At 49.7% G+C, this 25191-nt stretch overlaps 1 protein-coding gene across 2 annotated transcripts in view; it reads right to left on the minus strand.

The window, feature by feature from the left end:
• Positions 1-840: 840 nt before the first annotated feature.
• Positions 841-25191, minus strand: part of VWC2L (von Willebrand factor C domain containing 2 like) — a 46369-nt gene continuing 22018 nt past the window's right edge. Inside the window, exon 4 of one of the 2 annotated variants that reach the window (XM_058027991.1) lies at positions 841-2757. In XM_058027991.1, coding sequence (XP_057883974.1) covers positions 2609-2757 — 149 coding nt within the window. In that variant the 3' untranslated portion in view covers positions 841-2608. Of the gene's footprint in view, positions 2758-21219; positions 21686-25191 lie in introns of those variants that run through there. The other variant, XM_058027992.1, reaches the window with a different exon arrangement.

Below are 25191 nucleotides of genomic sequence, written 5' to 3' on the forward strand. Positions count from 1 at the left end.
GGGGCAAGGGGTCCCCCTCCATCTGCTGCCTCTTCCCATGCTTTCCCACAGAGTGAAGGGCAAAATCCTGAGCATTCCCCTGTTCCTTAGCAATCCCCCTGCTCTTCCCATGCCAACCCAGCAGTGCAGCATCCCCCTGGCAGCTGGGACCAAAGGACTCCTGGGTGGGAACAAGGGTGCTACTGTGACTCCTTGGGAAATAATGAAGTAGCACAGCATGGAATGGAGATGGTGCTTAATTAATAATGAAGAAAATAATAATATGTGGCACGTATAGTGCTGTACTTGTTCCAAGCACTGTACAAACATTAACTACAGTAATTAGGCTGTAATTAATTAGAGTAACTACTAATCAGTGTAAATAATGATGCATCTGGAGGTACCAAAAGGAGTTTGTGAACTGAAAGCAAATTTCCATGTTCAGGAAATGGTATCAAATATAAAATGGCACCAGTAAAAGTAATAAAAAAGCAGATGGAGGTTGAAGTGAGAGCCTGGGAGCCGTGTTGGTCCATGGCAGCTCCACAAATGGGAATCCTGGTTTGGCAAAGCAAAACTTTCAGTGAGTTACTGCTGAGACACCCCCTGAGCAACCCATCCCATCCATGGCATTCTCATGGCTACTTCCAGGCTTCTCATGTGCTCTTCCCACCCCAGCTGCACTCACCAACACTGGGAAGAGGCAGGGACTGGAGCAAGGGGTGAGATGGGGAATTGGGAGCTTGAGGAGCTGATGATCAGCTGAGTAAAATACACCACAAATATGTAATTTTGGGGTTGTTTTGCTGGTTCACACACTTTATATTTAACAAAATAATTTTTTAATAATATAGTCTTTTACACATCAAATATTGTTTCTAGGACCCCTCCCTCCCATTTGTACAGATTTTTTTTTTCTCACTAGTTTCAGGCACACTATTGTTTGTAAGTTTTGAAACTGGATAGTCATTGACAGGCAACAGCTTACAGAGAGATGTGGTGATGATGTCTGGAATGGTACCAGCTGGGCCTGCAGGGAGCCAGTGCTCAGCCACAGGACAGCACTGCTGTGCTGAGAGCTCCTCCCACCCCTGCCCTCCAGGGAAACACCAAAATGGGGGAGAAATGGAAGTATAAAGGCATTAATTAGTGTGTATGGAGTGAGCCTGATGTGCTGATCTGCTTGGGTGAGGATGCTGTGGGGAGGATTTGCTGCCATCACTGGGAGCAGTTGCTGGACTGGAGCCTGAACTGAACAAAATGAGCACCACCCCCATGGATGGCACTGACCAAAAAGCAGGGAACCGAGCGTGGACAGAGATGGGAAAGGCCCCTGTGCTCGCCTGGCCAGGCAGGCAGGGAGGTGACATTGGTGGCCTTTCTTTCACAGTATTGCCTGGGAGCTGCAGCCTGAGAAAGGAGGAGGTACCAGTGCTGGAATCCCTTGGCTGCTGGGGAGCTGTGCTCCTGGCAGGCAGGCACAGAAAGCAGCTGCTGTGGAGGGGCAGCCCTCACAGGAGCCCAGGCCTGCCCTGCTGGCTCTGTCCCCAGCTGTGTGGGTGCTCCCAGGGAGTGCCAGGGCAGCTCCCTCCCTCTGCAGCAAAGGGTCTCACCTGCCAGTGAGCCAGTTTAGTGCTGCCACAGCCATGGGACGTTCCTGGGCACCTCCAGAGTGGGGTGATCCCATATGTTCATTGTCACCTGCTCTCACTGAAGGCAATGGAACTCTGCCCTTGGCTCCAGTGAGAACAGCCTGGGGATGGGACAAGGCAGGTGAGCACGTGCTCAGCTCAGGAACCAGGCACAGACTGGGCCCTCTTCCCTCTGCTCCACCACTGATGCCCGAGCCAAGAATCACACATACAAGCCACGTAAGATTTTGCTTTCATGGAGCACTTGGATGGCTGCCCCAGCCTGCCCATGCAGCTGCTGTGGGCCCTGCTCCCATCAAGGTCACATTGACTGTGTAGGTGTCTTCAACTTTATTGTCCCCACTCAGTGGAGAAAGTGTTACACAGATACAGCTTTGTGTCATGGCTGTCCAGTCTATACCTGTGCATCTACCTCAGTCCTGCTGCAGGTTACATTCCGGTTGGGATTTTTTTAAACCCCCCATCCTTTGTAATTTCTACCTCCCTGCTGTCCTTAGTGCCCCCTGCACTTACAGACACAATCCAAATGCTCCGCCTCTTGCTCCACTCGTAGCTGTATTGTCCCGATGATCCCAGCTTAGGAAGAGACTTAAAAAAAAATTCACAATAGCAAAAAAACCTTCAAATAAATAACTGTGAAAAACCCCAGGATCCACACTGCAGGAAGTGAGAGCAGTGACTCCATCGGTGCCTTGCCAGGCCAGGAACGTGTGTGGGCTGTTTTCCTGCTGTCCTCCCCTGCCAGCTCCAGTGACTCCCACAGCAGAGCAGACACCTGGGAACAGAGTGTGTACAGAGGGACAGGAGCTGCAGGGGACACGGGGACACCCTGCCCCACAGGGACCCAGCTCTGTTCGTGCGGCACCCGCGCAGGGCTCGCAGCTGGCAGGAGGTCGGGCACGTGGGCAGCATCGAGGCCATTCCTTCATCATCACCATCATCACCATCACTGTGAGCAGGCTGTTGGCCAGGGGCTGCTACAGAGCCTGCTTGCCCTGGCACTCGCGCTTGGAGCACTGTGCTGGCTTCCACCAGTCCCCGTTGTGGCAGTGGCAGATGTTGCAGTCGTCCACCTTCACCTCGATGCCCGCGGGAATGATGGTGGTGCCCGCAAAGCAGTTGGGACCTGTGGAAACAAACAGGGGGGACAGGATAAATACTCTGTGTTTGCATGGGGCAGGACTGCCCTGAGCCTGGGACAGGCAGGGTTCCCAGGGGAACAGGATAAATACTCTGTGTTTGGATGGGGCAGGACTGCCCTGAGCCTGGCACAGGCAGGGATCTGTGAGGGAACAGGATAAATACTCTGTGTTTGCATGGGGCAGTGCTCTGCCCTGAGCCTGGCACAGGCAGGGATCTGTGAGGGAACAGGATAAATACTCTGTGTTTGGATGGGGCAGTGCTCTGCCCTGAGCCTGGGACAGGCAGGGATCCACAGGGAACAGGATAAATACTCTGTGTTTGCATGGGGCAGTGCTCTGCCCTGAGCCTGGCACAGGCAGGGATCTGTGGGGGAACAGGATAAATACTCTGTGTTTGGATGGGGCAGCACTCTGCCCTGAGCCTGGCACAGGCAGGGATCCCAGGGGAACAGGATAAATACTCTGTGTTTGCATGGGGCAGTGCTCTGCCCTGAGCCTGGCACAGGCAGGGTTCCCAGGGGAACAGGATAAATACTCTGTGTTTGCATGGGGCAGTGCTCTGCCCTGAGCCTGGCACAGGCAGGGATCTGTGGGGGAACAGGATAAATACTCTGTGTTTGCATGGGGCAGGACTGCCCTGAGCCTGGCACAGGCAGGGATCTGTGGGGGACAGGATAAATACTCTGTGTTTGCATGGGGCAGTGCTCTGCCCTGAGCCTGGCACAGGCAGGGATCTGTGGGGGAACAGGATAAATACTCTGTGTTTGGATGGGGGCAGGACTGCCCTGAGCCTGGCACAGGCAGGGATCTGTGGGGGACAGGATAAATACTCTGTGTTTGCATGGGGCAGTGCTCTGCCCTGAGCCTGGCACAGGCAGGGACCCAGTGCCAGCCCCTTGCTGTGCTCTGGCCATGCCACCAGCACTGCTCATGTCTGCAGCAATGCTCTCACCTTGCTCAGTGCCCAGCCCTGGACCCACAGCAATTCCTTCTCATTTTTTGGTTGCACTCAGGCACTAAAGGGGAAAATGAAGGCCTCAAAACTTTCCTCTCTGTTTCTAGAGCAAATGGCATTGGCAATCAGCTTTTTCTGCTTGGCTGACCACTAATTTAGTACCTCTTTCTCAAATTTTGGCTGCAGGATGGACAAGACCATGAGGACACAGCCCAGCCTTCCCTGCTCCAGTGTGGTAAAGCTGCAAGGAGCTGCAGGGACCAGAGCCAATCCATCCCCTAGGGCCATTGGCAGCCATGCTCCAACACCAGGTAACCCCAAGGACATCCACCAGCTTGGAGCTATTAACCAAAAATTATGTCTTACATCACCTCTCCAATTAGCTTTCTGATAAAATCTTGGTTATTCTCCTCAAGAGTAATTCCTTTAATCTGCTTATTATTGCTTTGGGTATTTTTTAATTTATTTTTTATTCTTTATAACACAATATCAAAGCTGAGCAGCAAGTCAGCAAGGATCTTATTTCCCAGTCACAGAATGGTTGGGTAGGAAGGAATCTTAAAGCCCTTTCCTCCTCCTCCTCATAAAAGCCCCACAAATATCCACTGCCCATCTCTCCCTCTGCAAGATCTTTCTTCCCCTCTTATTCCTTCACTACTTGGTGCCAGGAATTAATGTCAGAGCCACACAGAAAATTCAAGGCAGTCACACTGGTGGCATGGAGGAAGCATAAAGACATTTGAAAAGTGTTTTGTGGCTCAAGTGCTGCTCTGAAATGTCACCCCTTGACTGGCCACCAGTTTTAACCCATGTCTCCAGTGCATGAGGTGCATTCCAAAGGTGACAGCGTGTACAGACATGGAGTTATGGGCAAGTTGTTCCTTAAGGCTGGGAAAGGGAACTGGGGTCCCTTACAAGGCTGGAAACAGGCTGAGCTGCAGCCAGCCCAGTGCCAGGGTGCCAGAGAGCTGCTCATGGGTGCCCTGGGTCAGTGAGGTGCTCCTCAGGGCCCTTTGTTGAACAGGCCACGAGTCTGGCAGGGCTGGGCTTAGCCAGACAGTTCAGGGTGCCTCAGTGTCTTTCAACACCCTCCTGCCTTCATTAAAGGCCCCTGCAAACATGGCCTGCTCTCACTTTCACAGCATAAAACCCTCCTTTTCATTGTAATATAAACAAAAAAGCTCCTGGAGACTCAGGTGGCAAGGAAAGGGGAAGATCATCTTCCCTCTTGTTGCCCTGCCTGCTAAGCAACTCATTTGAGAGGCCAGTGCTGCCTGCACACCCACACATGGCTCCAGACACAGCTTTGTCTGGATTTACAGCCCTGCCAGCCCATTCTGTGTTTGCTCACTCAGGTGAGTCAGCTTTGCCTCCCAGACAGGCTTTGGGGTCCCAACACCTCCCTCATGGGACTCTGGCACCCCAGTGGTGCAGGGACCATGGTCAGCCAAGGGTGATGGGGTTGGGACTGGCTGATGGGTGCTGCCAACTGGGAAAAGGTTATTTTTCCTTCATCCTGCTTATCTGTCCATTCCTTGGCTGCCCTTTCTCCTCCCAGCAGCCCCAGGTCTCTTCTCCCTCCTGAGCTTCCCCAGCAGGTCATATGGAAATAAAATAATTAATAAATACCATTCATTAATGCCCCAGGACAGGGAGGAGCTGAAAGCAGACACTGAAGCAAAGAGGAGATGGATGAGGGGGATGTGCTAAAACATCACCTGCACCTCTGAGGTCCCACTGGAGAGGGGATCCCTTACTCTGGGGACATGGGGCAACTCTGCAAATCTGTAATTGAACACTAATGATCTGCTCCTCAGTAATTAAACACTAATGATCTGCCCCTCTAATTGAACACTAAAGATCTGCCCCTCTGATCCCTGTTGAGCCTGGAAGGACCTGCCAAACATCTCTCTGTCTCACAGAAGATCCTTGGGATACTGCCCCCATCCCAAAGGGGGAGAATGACAGCTGTGGTGGGTAAATCCCAGGCACTGCCACACCAGCCCCACTGCAGCAGCACTGCAGCACTGCAGCCCAGGGAGCTGCAGCCAGAGGCTGAACTGAGGGGAAAATCACAGCAATTGGGTTTGTTTTCTTCTTGGCTTTTAGCAAAATGGAGGAAAACATGACCCAGGGCTCTGCTGACATCTGTCCTCCTGTGGGAAGTTCTGCCTCTCCCCAGACAGACTTTAGTACTTTTAATTTGGGCCAGCACTGCCACTGCTCTGGGCCTTTTCTTTCCCAGCCCTCCCAAAATAGCCCCTTCTGCATTGCCTGAGTGAAATGGTTTCTTTTGCTCACCCAGTGAGCTGGACAGAGCTTTACTGCATCCTCCCTCTGCCACTGCTATCCCCCATCCCTACAGAAACATGGATTTCTGACAGAAGGCAAAATTTCCACACTGCATGTGTGATAATTGAACTTCAATTCCCACTGCCTGAAATCCAGTTTTCCAGCACAATCACTACCAGCCAGCCTCTCCCCCTCTGCTTGTTTTTTCTCCCCCATTTAACTTCTCCCACCTTCCCATGCAAAACTGGGTCCTGTTTGTCCAAACTGGGATGCAGTGAGCATTGCACCTGCAGTGAAGGTGTGAGGAAGAGGCACTCAGAGAGGGAGCCCTGCTGGAATTCAGGTGCAAATGTGCCATGGCACAGCAAATGCTGCTTGGCAGGAGCAGAAGTCACCAGGGAGTTTTCCAGAAAGGTTGGGATTTATAGAGCTGGCAGCTACTGGTGGAGATAACCTCCAGCACCTGGGGATCTGCATGGCTGTGCCATAGTTGTTTTTTGTTTTTTTTTCTTTTTTTGTGCAGTAGAGCTCAACAGACTGTTTTAAATTCTCTAATATTCTTTTTCCCTCCCAACATTTCCAAAGCTCAGGGCCCCAACCCAGCACTGCTGAGGACTGGCCTGAGCTTTTCCCACCGTGGCTGCTTGGAGGAGCTGGATGAGAGCAGGGTCTGCCAAACCCCCAAGGAATGACACAGAACAGCAGCATGGGTTTTTTAATTGTCATTCAGAGGAGAACACTGCTCAGAAATATTTGATGACATGTCAAGAACATCAGGTTACTTAGGATAATAGCAGCAGGAACAAGAAGCTGCTTGGGGCAAGGGCTCTTGTCCTGCTCTTGGCAAAAGCATCTTAAACCATGACTGTGATGATAACAGGACACCAATCACCCTTTTCCTTGCTCAGGGAGACTGATGGGAGAGGTTTGCTGCTCCCACAGACAGTGTAATAGTGAGATTTGCTTTGCTTAACATGGTTAATACTCATAAAAGCCAGCAGCACTCCAGGCTGTTTGCTAGAACAGCTGTGAAGATTTTTATGGAGATGTATTAGGGACATTGAGATGCTGGTTTGATGGGAGAGATGTAAAAAAAATCATATTTGGTTTGTGGTTTGGGGAGAATGATGGAAAATTCTGCAACCATCTGCTGAAGACCAGTACTTGGGTGATGACCCTGCAGCCCTGTTCCAGAGGGGATTCAGGGCCAGGCTCTCTCCAACACCACGAGCTGATGCCTTGGAGCCACTCTGTGAGATCAGCAGGGTCCCCCCAGCTCCCTGGGACTCCTCAGATGGGTTTTACTGAACTCAGCAGCTCTGCCTGTGGCTCTCAGCAGCTCTGATTTAGCTCTGTGTGTGCAGAGAAGCAATAAAAGGAAATCAAATGTTAATCAAACAGCAAGCACGGATCACTTCAGGCCAACTGTGATATTCAGATGTGCCCTGAATAGCATCTTGCCCCAGACACAGCTCACTGTCTCCACCAGAACATCTCATTGTGCAGCCTCTGATTCCAGCAAGAGCAGAGGCTTCCCCTCAATAAAACATGTCTCCTGCCACTCTGAGCCCCTCCCCATGCCTTTAGGAAACATTAAAGCTGACTCCAGGAGAATTTAGCTCATTCAGTCAATGGATTCCATCAAGGAGGGAGAGAGGTGCTGATGGCTGTGCTTATCTGCCCAGTTAAGACAGCTGCTAAACAGCAGCTCGATTCAGCAGCCATCCCTCAGGCTCCCAAGTGGTGTGCCCCACTATTGAAGCTGCAAGGGATAAGTGCAAAGCTGTGCTGTTTCCTGACAGTGTTCAGGAATGGAGACATCCTGGAACATCCCCCTGGACACTCACTCAGCTGAATGAGGCTCAGTGATTTTGCTTTTGGAGCTCCACCATGAGCACAACTGGGAATGGGGCTTTGCTGCTGGCAGTGTGTTCTGCCTGGGGAGGTGTTTCTGCTGAGCATGGCCAGGTGTCTTCCCAGTGGGAAGGCAGATTTTCCTCTGCATGTTTCCATAAAAACAGGCCTCTCCCAGGCTTCACCATGACCACCCCACACCACAAACCATGCAGTCTCCAGCACTGGTGTCTGGGACTGAAACAGGGTCCAAATGAGGATGCCACTTGGAATCCACACAAGGATGCTCGTGGATCCCCAACAGAAAAAGAGGAAAAACACAACAGAATCCCCAGGCTCTGTCACAGAGACAAGAAATTGCCTGAGCCTGCATCCTGGGACTTTTCCATGTCTGGGCTGAACTCTGTGCTCAGAAGGAAAAGAAAACCATCATCTTGTTTTTAATGATGGCTGCCATTTCTGAAGGATAACACCACTCCTCTCTGCTGATCCTGCAGGATCTTTTCAAATGTTCATGTAGCTCTGGCAATGCTATTTATGTGATCACTTCAGATTGCAAGAAAAGAGCTCAATTTGTGGCTTTAATTAAGGAGCTGGGGAGGGAAGAAGTCCTGTTTTCACTCTGCTATGCAGAGTGCCAGGCCCATCTCCCTGGGGAAAGGAGGCAGCAGGAGAAGCAGGAGGTGAGACATAAAGAAATCAGCTGGTGCTGCTGAGCTCTGCCCTGCTGAAAATTAAATTTGGTGACACTCTGCAGGGGCAGCTGAGAGCCCCACCCATAGAAAACAACCCTTGAGCTTTCTTGTGTTAGAAGGAGGCCAGAGCTGGAGGTCTGGCTGGGAGCATGGCTGAAGCCTGAGGCTGCCATGATCCCAGGATGTGGGGCAGTGAGTTCCCACCCCAGGAACCCCTGGCTCTGACCCACGTCTGCCACTCCTCAGTGGTGGCAGGAGGTGTCCACGTTCCCCAGGCTGCAAAGGACACAGCTTCTCCCAGTACAAACACCAGGAGAAAAGAACCCCCTGGACTCAAAGTCCATCATCACCCAACCACCCAACCACCACAGAGACTCCTGCAGGGCTGCCAATGGGGCTGCTTCAGGTGAGTGTCCCCATCCCCACCAAGCCTGGAAGCTGCTTCTCAGGCAGCAGTGAGCTCTCCTGTGGTGCACAGACTGCATCACTGCTTCAGCTGCCCCTTCAATAAAATCTGTATGCTGCTCCATTTGCAGGAGGCACTGAGAACTGAATCTGCCAATCCATGCCAGCCTGAGTGCCACAAATTAAACCTCCTTCCCTCCAGTGGCCAGTGGTGGCTCCAGCACCCTTCCAAAAGCTCAGGAATTGCTCTGTTCCCCCTTTTTTGGCTTGCTGTTGATATTTTCAAGTACCAAAACAAAGCCTTGGCCTCTGTCAGTTTAACCCCATTCCCCCTTGTCCTGGGTGGCTCCCATCTGTAGTAACAAGGGTCTCTTCCTTGAGGTGACCCCAGCATGGGAGGTTCACTCTTCCCCTGCCACCCTGCCCAGCCACCAGCTCTGGCTGACACCTCCTGGAGTCATCTGCTGGTGCCTTCTAGATGTCCAGGAGCTTTCAGTCATGTGCACCACTGCCCCAAAGAATTCCACTCCTCTGAAGCTCATCTGCAGCTCTTCTCCATCCTGCCTGCATTTTGCACTGCTCAGAAGTCAATGTTAACAGCCCTTCTCAAGTACTGCCTATTTACAGGAGAGATTTTTCCAGCCATAATTCACATTACTGGGTGCCTGAAGATGCCTAAAAGTTATTTAATCTCTGCATTAAAATATATATATATCTCTGCAGCATCCTTGTCCAAATGAAATCCAAGTTGCTCAGTCCAAGCAGCCCTCCATCTTTAGAAGGAATGCATTAAGAAGGCGAGGGGGAGGTGAAAAGCTCAGTTCAGGTCAATGAGAGCTGTTCCACTGATTTTTGCCAGCCATGCAGCCACACAATTAGGAAAATACAACACAGCAGCAGCTCCCAGCCAGCCCAGTGGGACAGGGACCTCATTCCCTCCTGGCTCTCTGCACACTGAGAGGGTCACATCATCCAGGCTGTGCTCAGACAATCCCAAGTCTCTGCTGCCTTGCAGTCTAATGGATGCAGGGCCTTACTTGAATTCCCTAAATTGTGAGCTGGCACCAGTGACAGAGACTGATTTAGGCCTTTGCACTGCAGTTAGAGAAATACTGATGGCTCCTTATCCGTCTTAATCAGCAGCAGCAAACGTGAGGGACAGGGAGACATCCAGAAGGGAACACACGGCATTACTCCTCCTTATTGATAGCACAGTCACTTAATTTGATGTGGAGACATAACTTGAGGCATCACTGAGTAGTGCAGCAGGGCTGGTTTGGTGCAGGGAAGATCTATGGGTGCAATTTAAAACCCCTCTGTTTGGCAGCGGTGACGTCCGTGTGCGCCCTCACGGATCCCGGCTCTGCAGACAGCTGGACACCATCCCTCACCAGACAGATGGGACAGTGTCCCTTCCACAGACAACTGCAGCAGCTGAAAATGGGGGAGCCTCACCCCACTCTTCACTTTCTGTGCTTGTGGGGTGGGCTGGACAACAGGGGACCAAGCCAAGACTGAGCACAGAATCCCAGAATGGTTTGGGTAGAAAAGGACCTTAAAGCTCGTCCACCTCCCTCTGCCCTGGGCAGGGAGAGCTTCTGCTGGACCAGGCTGCTCCAAGCCCCATCCAACCTGTCCTTGGACACTTCCAGGGATGGAGCAGCCACACTTCCAGTGTCTGATGGCTTCTGGTCATGTCCAACCCTCCCTTCCCTGGGCAGCAGAGCTCTGGGTCAGACCTTTGGCACAGCTCACTCGGGGAAGGCAGCATGGAGATGGTGGAGCAAAGCTCATATCTGGGCACACCAAAGAAAATAATGCATGCTGTACATTTCCCACTGCTTTAGGTAATGGTATCTGCCTCCCCATATGGACATTTCCCCCAGCCCTGTGCACCCAGCCCCTCTGTTTCTGATCCCAAGGGCACCAAAATCAGAGCTGGGAGCATATCCAAGTGCACTTTGAGCTCCCTGCAGCCCCAGGCTGCCCATTTGCCTGGGTTTCTAACCCAGCTGTGGGTTAGGGACTGCTGGCCAGCAGGGTTAGGCATTGCTGCAGTGGGAATTAACAGGTATCAAACTCATAACCCTTTATTCACTCTGCTCACTCACACAGCCTTGAAGTGACCTGGCTGGAGGAGCCAGCACGTGGATCAGCTCCCAGACAGCACAAGAGCAACTCCCAGTGTTTCAGACCCATCTGTAAATCCAGGGCTTTCCCCCCTCCTTTTAGTGTAAAAATGCAGGTTGGTATTTTCAAAGCCACCTATGGGATTTACATACCAAATTCCTCCTCATTTTAAAAGGATCTGTGTGTGCAAATACCTTGATCAGCACTGAAAAATTGTAAAAAAACTGCAAAGGCAAAGGGCCCAGCATTACATAGGGACAAACTGTGCATCCAAAGCAGATTTTCTGCACCAGGTTTTACTGTGCCCACTCTGGGCTGGAGGAGGAAAACTGTAACACCTCAAAGGCAGCAGTAACCACCTATTAAAGGAGAAAGCTGTGTTTCAGCATTTACCTGAGCAAACAAACAGCATTAGCTCTTAGAAACCTTTTTGCAGACAGCATAAAGTTTTGGGAAAATAGCATAGATTTCTTTTTAAAATACAGGTAGATTGCAGCTGTGAAAGCTACTCTGAGGTAATTTTAACCTTTCAGGTAAGTAGCAGGCTTTCAAAAATTTGTCTAAATGAGTACTTCCCAAAATGAATTCCAACAGCACTGAAGGTACATTCATTCTTTTAATGCTTCAAACGTTAAAAGGTGAGGTGAGTTTTTTGAGCTGGTATCAAATAGATTAATTGAAAAGAAATTAATTAATAGAACTACCATTAAACTATTGCATCAGGTGAAGAAAAAAATATAAAAAAGCATGCATAATGTGCTGTAGTGTTTGTGCTTCCTTCACCTCCCTGGCTCAGGTGCCAGGAGCAGCCACAGAACAATGTGTGCCATGGAACGGGCTCAGGCCCAGGACTGTGCCCTTGCAGCCAGTATTGCCCAAGGAAGGAACTGGGATGCAGAGAAGCAAACTCATCCAAGGATGCATGCTCACCCTGCAGTGCTCTGGGACACTGGGACACTGTCAGCTCGCACAGGCAGCTGCAGCTCTTGGTCCCTGCAGGCATGGGAGGACACCCTGGTGTAGGGAAATAAGGGCCCGGATAGCCCCTGGATGCCAAAGCACCAGGCCTGTGGAACCCTGCCCAGACATGTCCACTCAAAGGCAAAGGTTAACAACAAAAGAATAACAAGCAGGACTTTTTCCCTGGGTCTCGTGAGATTTTAGCCAACTTATTTGCCTCTTGGTTGCGCTTTGTGTGAAAATATAATGATTTTTATGGGCCACTTTAACATTTTTATGTCTTTTTTTCTTCAGAAAAAAAAATCCCACATTTGGTGTAAGAATTAAAACAGTATTTCATGCTTAACTGCAATCACAGATGATGTATGGAAGAGAGCTGGCTTCATGTCAACTCAATATAAAGCCAGAATTGAATCTAACTTGGTCACTACAGCTGTGCGATGTTTTATGGGGTGAGGGGATTTTTTCAGATCAGTCATAAATGAAATGGAAACTTTGACTGTGCTCATTTTGTATCAAATGGGAGCAAAAAAAAATGTAGGGCAGAACCAAGACTGCTACACATTCATCTGAGTTGTTCCTTTAGAGGTGGAGCGTGCTGCAAAGCCAGCCCAGCACCAGGCCCTGCTGCAGTGCCCATCGGTGCCTGTGGGCACAAGGGCCCTGCCAGGGCAATGGGGCTTTCCTGAGCTCTGGGGAACCACACGTGGGGATCAGCCCCCAGCTCCTGTCTGCAAACAGCAGCACTGCAGCCCAGAGCCCTGTGGGATGGGCTCAACTGATGGAAAAATGCCCTCAGGCCTTTCTGCCACCATGGCATGGGTGTGATGCCTTGAGGGCACCAGCACGGTCCCACCTGCATTCCCTACCTGGTTTTTTGGATGGTTTTAAATGTGGAGTTGTGTTAGAAATGGGAGTTCAGAGCAAAGATAAAACTTTCCATGTAAGGGAGGAGCTCCTGTGGAAACCATTTCTTCCTGCTCTTGGCTCATGTTTGAGTTGTTGAGTTTTCTGCTGCTGACTTTGAGCAGAACCCATCTCCTGCTGCCTTCACCACCACGCCCATCTCCCTGGCCTCCACTATTCCCAGCCTCCTGGCCTCTGTGATGATGGACACAGAAATGATGGCCACAGCCAGCTACGACCCACATGAAAGGGGAATTTAATGGTAAAAGTTAAAGTCAGTCAGCAAAGGTTCCCCTTCCAGTCAAAGGATGGATCTCCTGGGGGGTGTTTAACAGCATCAGCCTTTGGATCTGCCTGTTTTCATCCCTATAAATTTAGGATGGGCTGCAGTGGCAAAGCTCCATTTCTATGCAAATCCACACAAATGATTGATTCCTTGTAGAAACAGAATAACCACAATGGCAGAAACAGTATTTCTTCGTTTATGTGGGGAAGTTAATTACTTGCCTGTGGCACAGGAAAAGAAAATCAGGAGAACATCTTCCCTGAGCCCACCCCAGCCATTAAGGCTGGTGGTAGAGAGACAGGAATTGGCACTGCTGTGCCAAAATCTGCATCTCCTGAGGAAACAGGAGCAGCAGGGAATGGAAGGGGCAGGGCAGGATTGGTGGATGGATCTTGAGGACTCACATGGGGAGACCAAAGCACTGCAAGGACGGGCACACCTTGGTCTGATGGACAGAAGACACAAACAGAGGTTGGTGCTTCTGGAATAAACAGGCCCCTAAACACTTCTGCTGGCACCTGCCCTGCTTTCTCCAGCAGCTGCAGAAGAGCTGTAATCCATGTTTTGTCCCAGGTTTTGCCCTTCCTGTGCTGTTCCACGGAATTGAATGGTGTCCATGATATTTCCAGGGTGCTTTCTGGTGGTTCAGAAAGAGTCTGGCTGGTGACAGAAATGAAATGAGCAGTGCTGGTTTTGCATGGGAACAGCTGCATTTAATGACATCACCCAGTGAAAGAAGGAAGGTCCTTTGCTCATAACCCTGGGTGTCCCCACAGAACACCACAGTGCACGAGGGCCTTTGTTCCCTGCAGGGTGAGGCTGTGCTGATGTGCTGGGACAGGACAGTTCTGTGAGGTACCAGCTGGCAATGATGAAAGGCTGTGGGAAAATGATGCTGCCTACACGTGGTTCTGCATCCCTCCTGCCCAAACCTCCCAAATGCTTTGTTGCCCTTCTCTGCAGTCTGTTTTTATTCATTCCCAGATGAAATTCTTGCTCACCCTCTGGTCTCAGTGGCACCACAGCATTTGAACAGCTCACAACCCCTCTCCTCCCACCTTCCCCTGGCACAGGGAAGTGCACTGGGCAAACTGAGGCACAGAGGCAGTGGGGGCTCATGAGGGGATGCAGGTTATTCAAACTACATCCAGCAGGAAAATGGATTTGACTTGCAGCAACAGGAAGGCTTGAGGCTGAAAACTGCCTTCTCAAGTGTGATGGGAACTGGTTCACCTTATTGGCAGAGGGAAGGAACTGTGGGACAGGCTGGCAAAGTGAGGGACAATGACACCCAAAAATTCCCCAAATGGGGAGTATTCCCACACTCTTCAGCTAGTATTCCCTGCCTTGTTTTTCCTGCGTTCATTCTGTGCCTTAGAAATTTTTTTAAAGCCAGAAGAGGGATTTAGACATTAGAACAGCTCCTGACCTGATATGAGTTAATGATTTTATAAAACCCCTGAAAAATGCTTTACTTTAAAAGATTGATGTTTCCTATTGTATTTTTTCAATGCCAATTAATTACTTAATTCATTAGCAATGTAACACAGGAATAGTCTTTGAAAATCTGCTGCTTTGTGTAGATGCCTTTAATTATGGATAATTAAATACTGTGGAAGGACCTGATTATACCTCTGAGCATTTTCTAATCTGGAAAATGAAACACACTCCTGTACTCCTGAACACATAAAACAAAAGCTGAGCTCAACAGCCACAAGAAGTAAAAAAAGATGGGAAAACAAACACCCCAAAAGCCAGAACCACTCCAAACCCTGCAACTACAAGAGGGTGGGAGTTCCTGGGGAGGCTGGAAGGCTTTGTGATGCCCTGACACAGGGTAGGACCCAGATCTTGCCTTCTTGGGGTACAAGGGGGAGCCCAAGTGTGCTCAAGGTGGAGCTGCTGCAGGCAGCTAACAAACATGGGCCCAGTGAACACAACTGGAATCATACAAACTGGTCCCTGTTAGCACTTGCTAAAGCTGGGAGCAGATTTCCAGATGTTCCTTGTACATATGGCAGCAGTAGCCAAAATTGCCCCAAAGAGCAAAGCAAAGCACTCTGCAAACATAGCCATTGGAAGAGAAGAACCTGCCAATGGCAGAAGTTATGCTGGGGTTTCTTTCTGTCTCAGTTTTAGCCCCAGAAGAAAGCCAGGAAATGCTTGTCTTGAAGACAGCATTGCCCCAGGCCCTCTGAGCCAGATCCCCTCCCTGACTCTTCCTTTGCATCCTTCCTCCCTGGGCCATGAAGTGCCAAACTCAGAGAACAAACTCTCTTGTCTTTATTTATTTCTCAGCTGGCAAATTTTTGGAGAAAACTTAGGACAGGTCTTGTGAAACATTAGGGGCAGGATGGCATGAGGGGCACAAATACATGTCTGGCACAGATGGAGACACTAAAAGAAGGAAAATGTCATCCCTGACACAGGGACTGCCTGCCTGCTGTAATTCAAAGCAGCAGTGTGGATGGAACTGGATGATCTTCAAGGCCCTTTCTTACCCAAACTCTTCTGTGATGATTTCTGGGTGCTGATGTCCAAGAGTGAGATGTTCTCCTGCCCCAGAGATCCCCTCCTGGGTGCACTGCCAAACTCCTCAATGCAGCAGCTGATTTCAGCTGAGAGATGCAGAAACTCAGCCACCATGGGGTGAACTGCACAAGGAGACACTGCAGCAGGTGGGACACACTGCAGCACGTGGGACACACTGCTGGGGGCAGTGCCCATGGCATCTGTCAGGATTCCTGTGTGCACAAGGAGACACTGCAGCAGGTGGGACACACTGCTGGGGGGCAGTGCCCATGGCATCTGCCAGGATTCCTACTGTGTGCTGCCAGGTGCCAGGCCTGCCAGCAGTGCCAGCCCCACTGCTGCTCCCACCTCACCCCCTGGTGAAGTTTGAGACATGATGAGCTTATGTGGGGGATTGTATTTAATTATTTTTGCCCAACAGATTAGTGGAAAAGAGAAAGTCAATGCTGTCTTGCTGACCCCCACAGCTGTGCCCTATGAATGCACACAGTGATGAGAACCTTTGGGTTGGCCCCACCTTGGAGCCAACATTGAATGAGCCCATGACTTCCCTGTGCCAACACTTCCTGTGCCAGGGCTCATTGTGTCTAGAAAGCCCAGACCTCAGTCAGGCACACATCTTTGTGATGCACCTTGAGCCTCACCATCACATCTGACAGGCCCTGTTCCAGCAAGGAGAAGCTTTCACACAACCTCACTCTTCAACTGAGCCTTAGCACCAGGATAATTGAATGTGCACATCTGGCCTGTGGCATGCACAAGGTAAAACCTTTCATGTTGAGCAGGCTCATGTTTGCTTTGGAAGGCTGGTGCATCCATGGGTGGAAGAGCAGGGCTTGTTGGGCACAGCTTGTCCTGGCAGTCATGGTGCCTGTCAGCATCCCACAGGAACCTGTCAAGCACTGCTCTTAATTAGCTGATGCTCTCCTCTCATCTCCTCTCATCTGTGGCTACTTTAACCCTTGGTTACAAGAGGAGCTTGGGCACAAGAAGAGGGAGAGAACAGGCAGCACTCCCCTGAGAGGGAGAAAACAAGCACAGGAGAAGGGGCAGTGCAAGCTACAAAACCACTGTGCACACAATAGGGGAGCAAGGAAAGTCCTGGGTGTTCTTTGCTGGGGGCTTGTAATGCCTTCTGTGGAGGCCACTCCTGTCTCAGCAGCTCCCCTCTAGCCTTTGGATCCATAGACAGGAGTTAGGCTAAATCTGTAAAGAAAAGCAGGCACCTTTATTTCAGGGGTTGACCCAACTAGGAAACCCAGACAACCATTTGGGCAGGGGTGTCTCTCAAGTGTGGGTGAAGCTGTCCAAGGAGGGGCCTATGCAGGCCCAGGAACTGGCCCTGATTATTTTTCTGCATGTGAAACCTTCACTCTCCAGCTGCTAGTGTGAATGAGAGTGGGGGCAGATCCTCAGCACACAAAACCTGGATGTTTCCCTTGGAGCAAGGCAGCCAGGCTGGTTTAGAGCAGCCTCAGGGACTGGATCACAGCATATTTACTCTCTGGGGGGGCTTGATGTGGCCAAGACAAAAAGTGGTTTCTGTACAAAACCAGCAAATGTATCTGATCATTACAGTTGTGGGCAGGTTTTCATTCTTTAACACAGTTTCCCATTTAATTTCCAATCTAATAATTACAGTTTGACGTTGCCTGTAATAAAACATTTCTTTTTTGTTTGGCACAGCTTGAAAAGTAACCAGAAATTCCCTCTTGCTGCTTTCCTTGTAGCACAGGCAGTTGTTAAGGGGGAGCAGTCATGGCCTGGGTGTTGTAGCCCTTTCTGTACCTGGTGAGAGCTTCCAGGGATGCAGGGGCAGCCACAGCTTCTCTGGGCACTCTGTGCCAGGGCCTCACCATCCTCAGGGAAGAATTCCTCCCAGTTGTCTAAACTCTGTCAGTGGGAAGCCATTCCCCCTTGTCCTGTCACTCCAGCCCTTTGTAAATTGTCCCTTTCCATTTTCCTTGTCAGCTCCCATCGATCCTGGACCTGGTTACTTACCCAGATGAGAGGGAGAGCCAAGCAGGAAGGACATTTCCCATCAGACAGAGTTTTTCTCCTATTCCTCTCCCACTCACCTGGGGAGGGAAAGTCAAAGGTGCAAACACTTTCTGCTTTCAGTAAAAACCAGAGCAGGCTGTCTGAAATAATAGGACAAAACGTCCCTTTGTTTCTGTCTTTTCCATTGAAATATTCCAAAGTATAAAATAAAGATCTACATCTGAAACCATATCACCCCTTTTATCCTCCCAGGTTTGAGGGAGTTTGTTCTGAAAGTATTAAATGGGGCATCTCATCACTTCCAGTTTTTTTCCCAAACCTTTCTGAGGTACAAACAGCGAGTTTGCTGTAATTGGCCCTTTTCCCAGGGAGGTTTCAGTGAGTCAGCATTTTCTGACCAACATATTCCCATCTTCTTCAAATACTTTCAGGCAGCTGCAGTGAAAATGTCAGAACTTTGACAGCCTGGGGAGAACTTTGTGTGCTCTTCCTCATGCAGATCCACTGCTCCCAACAGATCCTTGGGCAGGACACCAGCACTCCTCTCTTTGGAGCATCAGCTCCTGCTCCATTTATTCTAACAAACTGCTTCCCTACCAGCACTACCTGGCACAAAACATTTGTAACTGGGACAGATTGTGCTTAGTTGATGTAAAATGAGTTACACCAGTTTGCATCAATGGTGGTACTGGTCTGTAATGACTCCTTTGAACTCCTCAGTGAGTTCCTTGAGGGGATTATGATTCCAGAAGTGGGCACAAGTGGAATATGGACATCCTGGAGTTCACCTCCCATTACAAATGCTCATAGGGTCCCATGGGTGACTCCTCTGTCCTTGAGCTGCATCAACATGGCCAGAGCTGCAAAGAACTGACCCAGGCCAACCCCACCAGCCACAGCAAAGAAAGCAACATCCTCTCCTCATTCCCACCAGGATTTTATTTGCTCGTGACCAAGCCTAAGCTCTTCAGTCTTGGGCAGCAATTCCGACCAACACTGCAGAAAACACGAACAAGGAGAGCAAGAAAGGAAGCCCTGCACCAGCCAAGCTCTTTTGCAGCCATTGCTGCAGTTGTGGTGCCCTGGTGCTGGGCTTGCATTGACACTGAAGGCACCTGTGCAAAGGCAAGCAAGGCAGCTGGGAGCGAGGGTGGGCCAAGGGGGGAGTGATGGATGCTGATGTTTGTGGGCAGCAGAGCACCTGTGCAACAGGAGTTATGTGATGGCTGGCACTGTGCCAGCCCCTCCCTGTGCTACAGGAACCTCCCTCAGGCAGCACAGCGCCACCCCTGTCACACAGCAGCGCCACTGCCACCCGCACACGGTGTCCTTGCACCCCCACCTGGCTGTGCTGCAAATTGAGGGTCCCTCTGGCAAAATGCTCTCCTTTTTGTTCTGTTCAGGTGAGGCACTTCACCAGCAAATCAGGAAGAGAGATGAAGAGAAACACACCTTCAACCCCCTGTTAGTGTCTCCAGCCAAAGGGATGGGTGAGTTGACAAGTGACAGGCTGGGGCAGTGTATGGCCACACAGTAACAGCCAGGTTGAAATGACTGCCCTGCTGTCCTTCACCCAGCTGTGCCCTGTGGGAGGGACAGAAGGCTGCCCTGGAATGCAGCACCCTGCCAAAGGAGAGGGGATGGAGATGTAGGAAAGGTGGAGGGAAGAAAAGGAAGCAGGAGGAGAAAACTTGTAAGCACCTTTCTTAATTCCAAGTGTTCTCAGACTTGCTTAGCTCTAATCTTTAATTCATATTTTCATTTCAGTCTCTTTGCTCTGTAAAGTCTGCATTTCATGTAAAAGGAGCAGCTCAGACATAAATTATTTGAAATAAGTCAACCCCTTCTTAAAGACCTCTACTCTACATATGTGTAGGCTCCAATAAAGAAGCATTAAACATTCATCAAATGAGAAATACATGAAGACAGTGTCTGCCACTCTTCTCACACAGACATGCCTCACAACCCCAACCTTCTGGAGCAGCCAAAGCAAAGCCTCTCTAATCCTTTCAGAGCCCTGACCATGCTAAACACCCCAGCCTCCTGCAGTGTGCCTCTGAGCCACCCAGAGGTACCAGCAGGTCAGATCCTCAGCTGGAGTAAATCAGAGTAAAAAATGCTGTTTTACACCAAGTGACACCGACACAGGATTTGGCTTTCAGCTTCTCTTGCAGCAAAGTGGTTTACAGCAGTGTCATTGGATCATAAAGTCACTTCTGGTATTTTAAAGTCACACCAAGAACCAGGTGGGGAACAGCAATACAATGCCTGCTTGAATTTCAGCACTGCCCAGGCTCCTCGTGTTCTGCAAAGGAACCTGGCTTCCCAGCTGGAATGCAGGAACTCCTCCCTCCCCTCCAAAACCCCCTAACCCAGCCCTTCTCTACAAGACACAATCGTGATGATAGTGAACCTTGAACTAGCACTCTCACAGGCCAGTGCACACAAACTTCAGCACATCTCCCCAAGGGAGAACAACCGTGATGAGCAAAAGCTTCTTCATAAATATTTCTGAGTTTGAGGAGTAATGCAGAGCAGGTAACGTGTTTCCCACATCTCTGAGAGCTGAAAGAGAGCTTTGGAGCTGCTCCTGTCCCACAAATGGCTCCTCATGATCCTCCCTGACCCTTCCATGATCCTCCCTTCAGGGTGCCTGTTACATTCATCCGCACTCTGCTGTGTGGAAGCACAGGAGCCTGGTTAGGACCTGGGGTACCAATTCAGGCCAGCAGGTACCAATTGCAGCAGTCAGGCAGAGCCTTTTCCTCCTGTTTAACTGGTGAATGATCCCTTTCTTGCTTGCAGGGCAGAGAGCACAGAGGCTTGGGAAGCAGCAGGTGACCCGTGCAGGTGAACACACCGGGTTCAGGGGCCGCTGTCCTGCTGGCTCCAGGCTGCAGCTCCCTGGGAATGGAGCTCTGCAGCAGCATCCCTGCACTGCACAGCCCAGCAGCCTGGCTTTGTGCCAGCACTGAGCTGTGGGATGGGTTTCATCACATTGAGTGCTGCTCAGTTCAGGGCTTTTTTGTTCTCCAAAGGCTTTTCCTCTCCCTCAGTCTCACTTCCTCTGAAACTTCACAAGGTGGCAGATCAGCTCAGCCCTCCCTGATGCTGTCTAACATCAGCATGGCTAATTTTGGAGGTTTCAACTTTTCCAAAGCTTTTCACTGTTATTGAGGCCTCTTCCAAAAGCTGTGACCCATCTTGAGTCAGCAGGGCATTTGAGCAGCTGGAGAATTCCAAAGCAGTGGAGGATCTAGGTCTTGACAGATGCTTTTGTGTCAAGTTCAGCACCTACATGCCTTTAACCCCTTGGCCTGAAGTGATCAGATGGACGAGCTCCACTGAAAATCAGTTTCAGGAAAATGACTTCTTAAGGAACAGTAAAGCAAGCACTGGAGTGTTTTGTCAGGTTGGTGTCTGCCTGGCTCAAATACACATCTTCATTTTCAGTCTTGATCTTCTACCAGCTTTCAAATCAATCCTTTTTTTTTCTTCTGTTGGTAAGGAAATCACTGCTTCAGTTGAGCTCAGAGGGCTCCACAGTTCACACTCCTGGTGGCCATCCCAGAGAGCATCATCCAGTCCTTCCTGTGGCCCTTCAGGATGACACCTGAAGGGGGTGGTGGCCGTGGGGGTGACCAAGTGCCCCAAAGGTTGGCTGCCATCAGTAATTCCCAACCATGCAGGGTGATGGGGCTATGCTATGCTACTGCCTTCAGCTGCCAGGACCTGGGGAGAGGATGGTGGAGTCCAGCAAAATCCGGCGTGGGGAGCACTTCTTCTCCTTGGCTGGGCACATTCCCTGGCATCTGCACAACCAACCAGCACATTGCATAGACTGGGACTGAAGGGGGTTTAAGTGCAATCTTAAAATCTGGCCATTTCAGGAATTTCTGAAATAAATTAGAAGAGGAATTTTATTTAGTTGTTGTTGTTTTTATTTTTCTCTAAAGGCATCTCCCCATGGCTCCAAATCACTGTTTTCCACAAAGTAAATGAACATGAAGTCTTCTCTCATCCTCTTGCCACAATTTCTGTGTTGCCTTTATCCTCCATCAGTTGTATTTAATCAAATGGCAGACAAAACATCCTGTCCCCAAATCCTTCCCTCTTTTTTCCTCAAATTTTAGTAATTTTTTTCCATGCTTCCTTGATTTTTTTTTGTCACTGATCAAGTTGGAAGCAGAAGCTTTCCAAAACAATGACCTGGAGCTTCAGCGATCCACATCTTGCAGATAAGTAACAAGCTACATTTCTGCACTGGATTAAAACCTTGGCACTTTTCAAGCAGTGATAATTTGGAACAAAAGAGACCATGTGGGGAAGGGTTTTTGTCAGTACTGCTTACCAACATGCACTGTTAATCCATCACCTACAAGAATTGAGATGGGGCCTTTTGTCCTGCCAAATCCCACAGGGTTTTGCAAAGAGGACAGCTCCCATTGCCCTGCCAGGGCAATCCCTGAGCAGGGGTTTGGCTGTCCTGTTGGGAAGGAGGAGCCCTGCTCCCTGCCTGCACTGCCACTGCCTCTTCCTGGGGCATTCCTGCCCTGCTTACTTTGGGAATGGGAATGAAGCTCATGAACCACCTCTGAACTGGCTGGGCAGGACAGGAACAGCCAGGCCCATGCCCATTCACCAAGTGCCCCAGTGCCCACAGCCCAGCTTTTCCAAAGGGACACCCCCTGGGCACTCCCAAACATCTCCCACTCAGAAAAAATGCATTTCTGCATGGCACTTGCTAAGAAAAGGCAGCATCAAAGGTCTGCCCCCAGGTGTTACTGCACACAGAGACATGCCAAGCTCACTCAGGGACACGTGGAACACAGATTTGTTTGCCAAAGGAGAGGCTTCAACAGGCTGGGAAAATCCCTGGGGGGTTCCTGAGCAAGACACACTGTGTTACAGCAGGATCAGGCTGGGGTGCAGAATGCTTATTTCAAATTAACTCCAACAGAGAAATAATGAGCACTGAGTTTATATTTCAATACATTAAGACAGAAGCTTAGGTGAAATGTGGGTTTATATGCACAGAAATAAATTATTATTTACTCACATTTGTGCTCATGCCCTCAAATATGAAGATATTTGTAGGGATTAATTAATATTTATACCACATTATAATAAATACCCACAAGAGCTTTGCATGAAGACATGCTATTTTACCAATGTAAAATCTGTTGAAGGTCAAAGGGATCTTTTACTTGTGTGTGGATGGCAGGATCAGCCTCTTTACTTGGAAATCTGTATCAAGTGTGATAATTTAAAACTTTAATTAAAGACTCAGTGACACATTATCTACAAAATGTCTTCCTGCTGCCCAGTATTCCATCACAAATGTCTTCAGAAGCCCAGGCTGAGTAAGCACACTTGCCAGGAAATATTTCACTGTGGACATGTTAGCTTTTATCTGGCTCCTTGGGCAACAAATTCTTTTGTTGAGGATTGGTGACAACAAACTTAAATTGGAGGCAAAACCAGACCCAACCCAAAAATGTATAATATTTGTTTTGTTCATCCCTCAAGAAAATGAAGCACAGGGAATTTCTCCCTTTGTGCAGTGCAGCAGGCGAGAGTTGCTCGAAGCTGGCAAAGCAGAGGAACCCATTTAATCTGGAGCACAGATTAAACCAAATGAAAGGATGTGAGGGATGATACAGTGGGGATGGCCCCATCCCCTGCTCCCAGACCTCATCCAAAGGGTTGAAGGAAATGGGAAGAGCAACCTCCAAGTGATGCACAGAAAGGGAGCTAAAACACACACACCCCAATAGCAGGGCTCCCCCCACAGCAGTGGATGGGTTTATGGGGAGGGACAAGCAGAGCTCTGGGAATGAAGGGCACGGGGTGAGCAGAGAAGGGCCCAGAACACCTCACAGGCACCTCTGCAGCCCGGGCCATGCAGACCTGGCTGGGAATTTTGGCTCTGCCACAGTGGGGGGATGTTCTCACAGAAGTGCAGCAGGACCTGGGGCAGGAGGGACAGAGGTGGTGGCACCACGAGCTGCACTCTCACAGTGCCAGGCACTTGGAGACTCCACACAGCAGAGAGTTAACAGCAGTGACACACTTTTGTCTGGAGGAGTCACAGGGACTGAAAGAACAACTCGAGGCCATAATTCTGCGGTCTGTCACTACCAGGAAACGTGAAATCCAGTGACCTTTCATCTCTGTGACAGAAATGCTGCACAGCACCTGGAGCCATCGCCCTCAAAATCCACTCTGACAAATTGGATGATAGGACATGAAGGAGAAAACGTCCTCTGCCTCCTTCACCCCCAGACTGGAGCCTCCCAGTGAAGTCTGCATGCTCAGTGTGGAATGTGGGATCCCTTGCCAGGAACAGCCAGCCTTGAAGGAGCTGCTGTGGTTAGTGAGGCACGAGACAACAATTTCATTTCTTTGGCCAAGAAGGAACAAATCTCCCAAGCCATTTGTTCAGACTGCTCTTAAATGATGGGACAGAAATCAGTATTGGCTTTCTATGAAAGGCCAGGAATGTTAGAATCAACAGATTTTTGCATTATCACAGAATCACAGAATTCCAGACTGGTTTGGGTCAGAAGGGATTTCAAAGACCATCCCTTCCATCCCCTGCCATGGGCAGGACACCTTCACTATCCCTGGCTGCTCCAAGCCCTGACCAAGCTGGCCTTGGACACTGCCTGGGATGGGGCAGTCACAGCTTCTGTGGGCAGCCTGTGCCAGTGCTCACTGAATCACAGCACTTCTGCCCTTGGCAGAACATAATTAATAAGGTTATGAAAATCTACCTGACTGCATGGAAAGAGAATTATTCTCTCATTAATAGCAGCAACAGCTAAACAAGCAGGCAAGTCATGCTCCTAGCATAGTGCAGCAAATGATGCAGGGCTGTGCTTAACCTAAAATAAGGATTTTCCCTACCAAAACTTTAAGGGGTAGCTTTTGAATTGAGGATTTGCACCACAGAGAATACTCCCCCCCCACCAACAACTGTATCCCTTGTGCTCTTCTGTTTGTCAGCCTGACATTACAACCACAGGGACTAAAATCTTTTCATCACACCAGAACATGGCACTGTGTCTTCACCACCTTGGCAGAAGACAAAAGCTACCCAATGGAAGGAAAAAAATAAATTTAAAAAGGGTGTTTCAGTCATTAAGTGGGTCTGTCAGCTTGTGTTATCTTCATGCATTTGTGAAACTGAGCTTTAATTGGCTGGCTGAAGCAGAGAGCTGCAAGACAAAATGTTGGTCTCAAGATGAACACAGAGCTGAAGACACTGTGCTCCTCATTCATTAGGATGTGGCAGAGGGATTCAGATGGGAAGGGACACAGGAATGGCTGCTACACTTCCATTTTAATCTCTCAGACTGTAAGAGAAAGGTGAACACTGTGTGCCACACTCAGCCACATC

The sequence above is a fragment of the Melospiza georgiana genome, chromosome 7, assembly GCF_028018845.1.
Source record: "Melospiza georgiana isolate bMelGeo1 chromosome 7, bMelGeo1.pri, whole genome shotgun sequence".
Taxonomy (NCBI): Eukaryota; Metazoa; Chordata; class Aves; order Passeriformes; family Passerellidae; genus Melospiza; species Melospiza georgiana.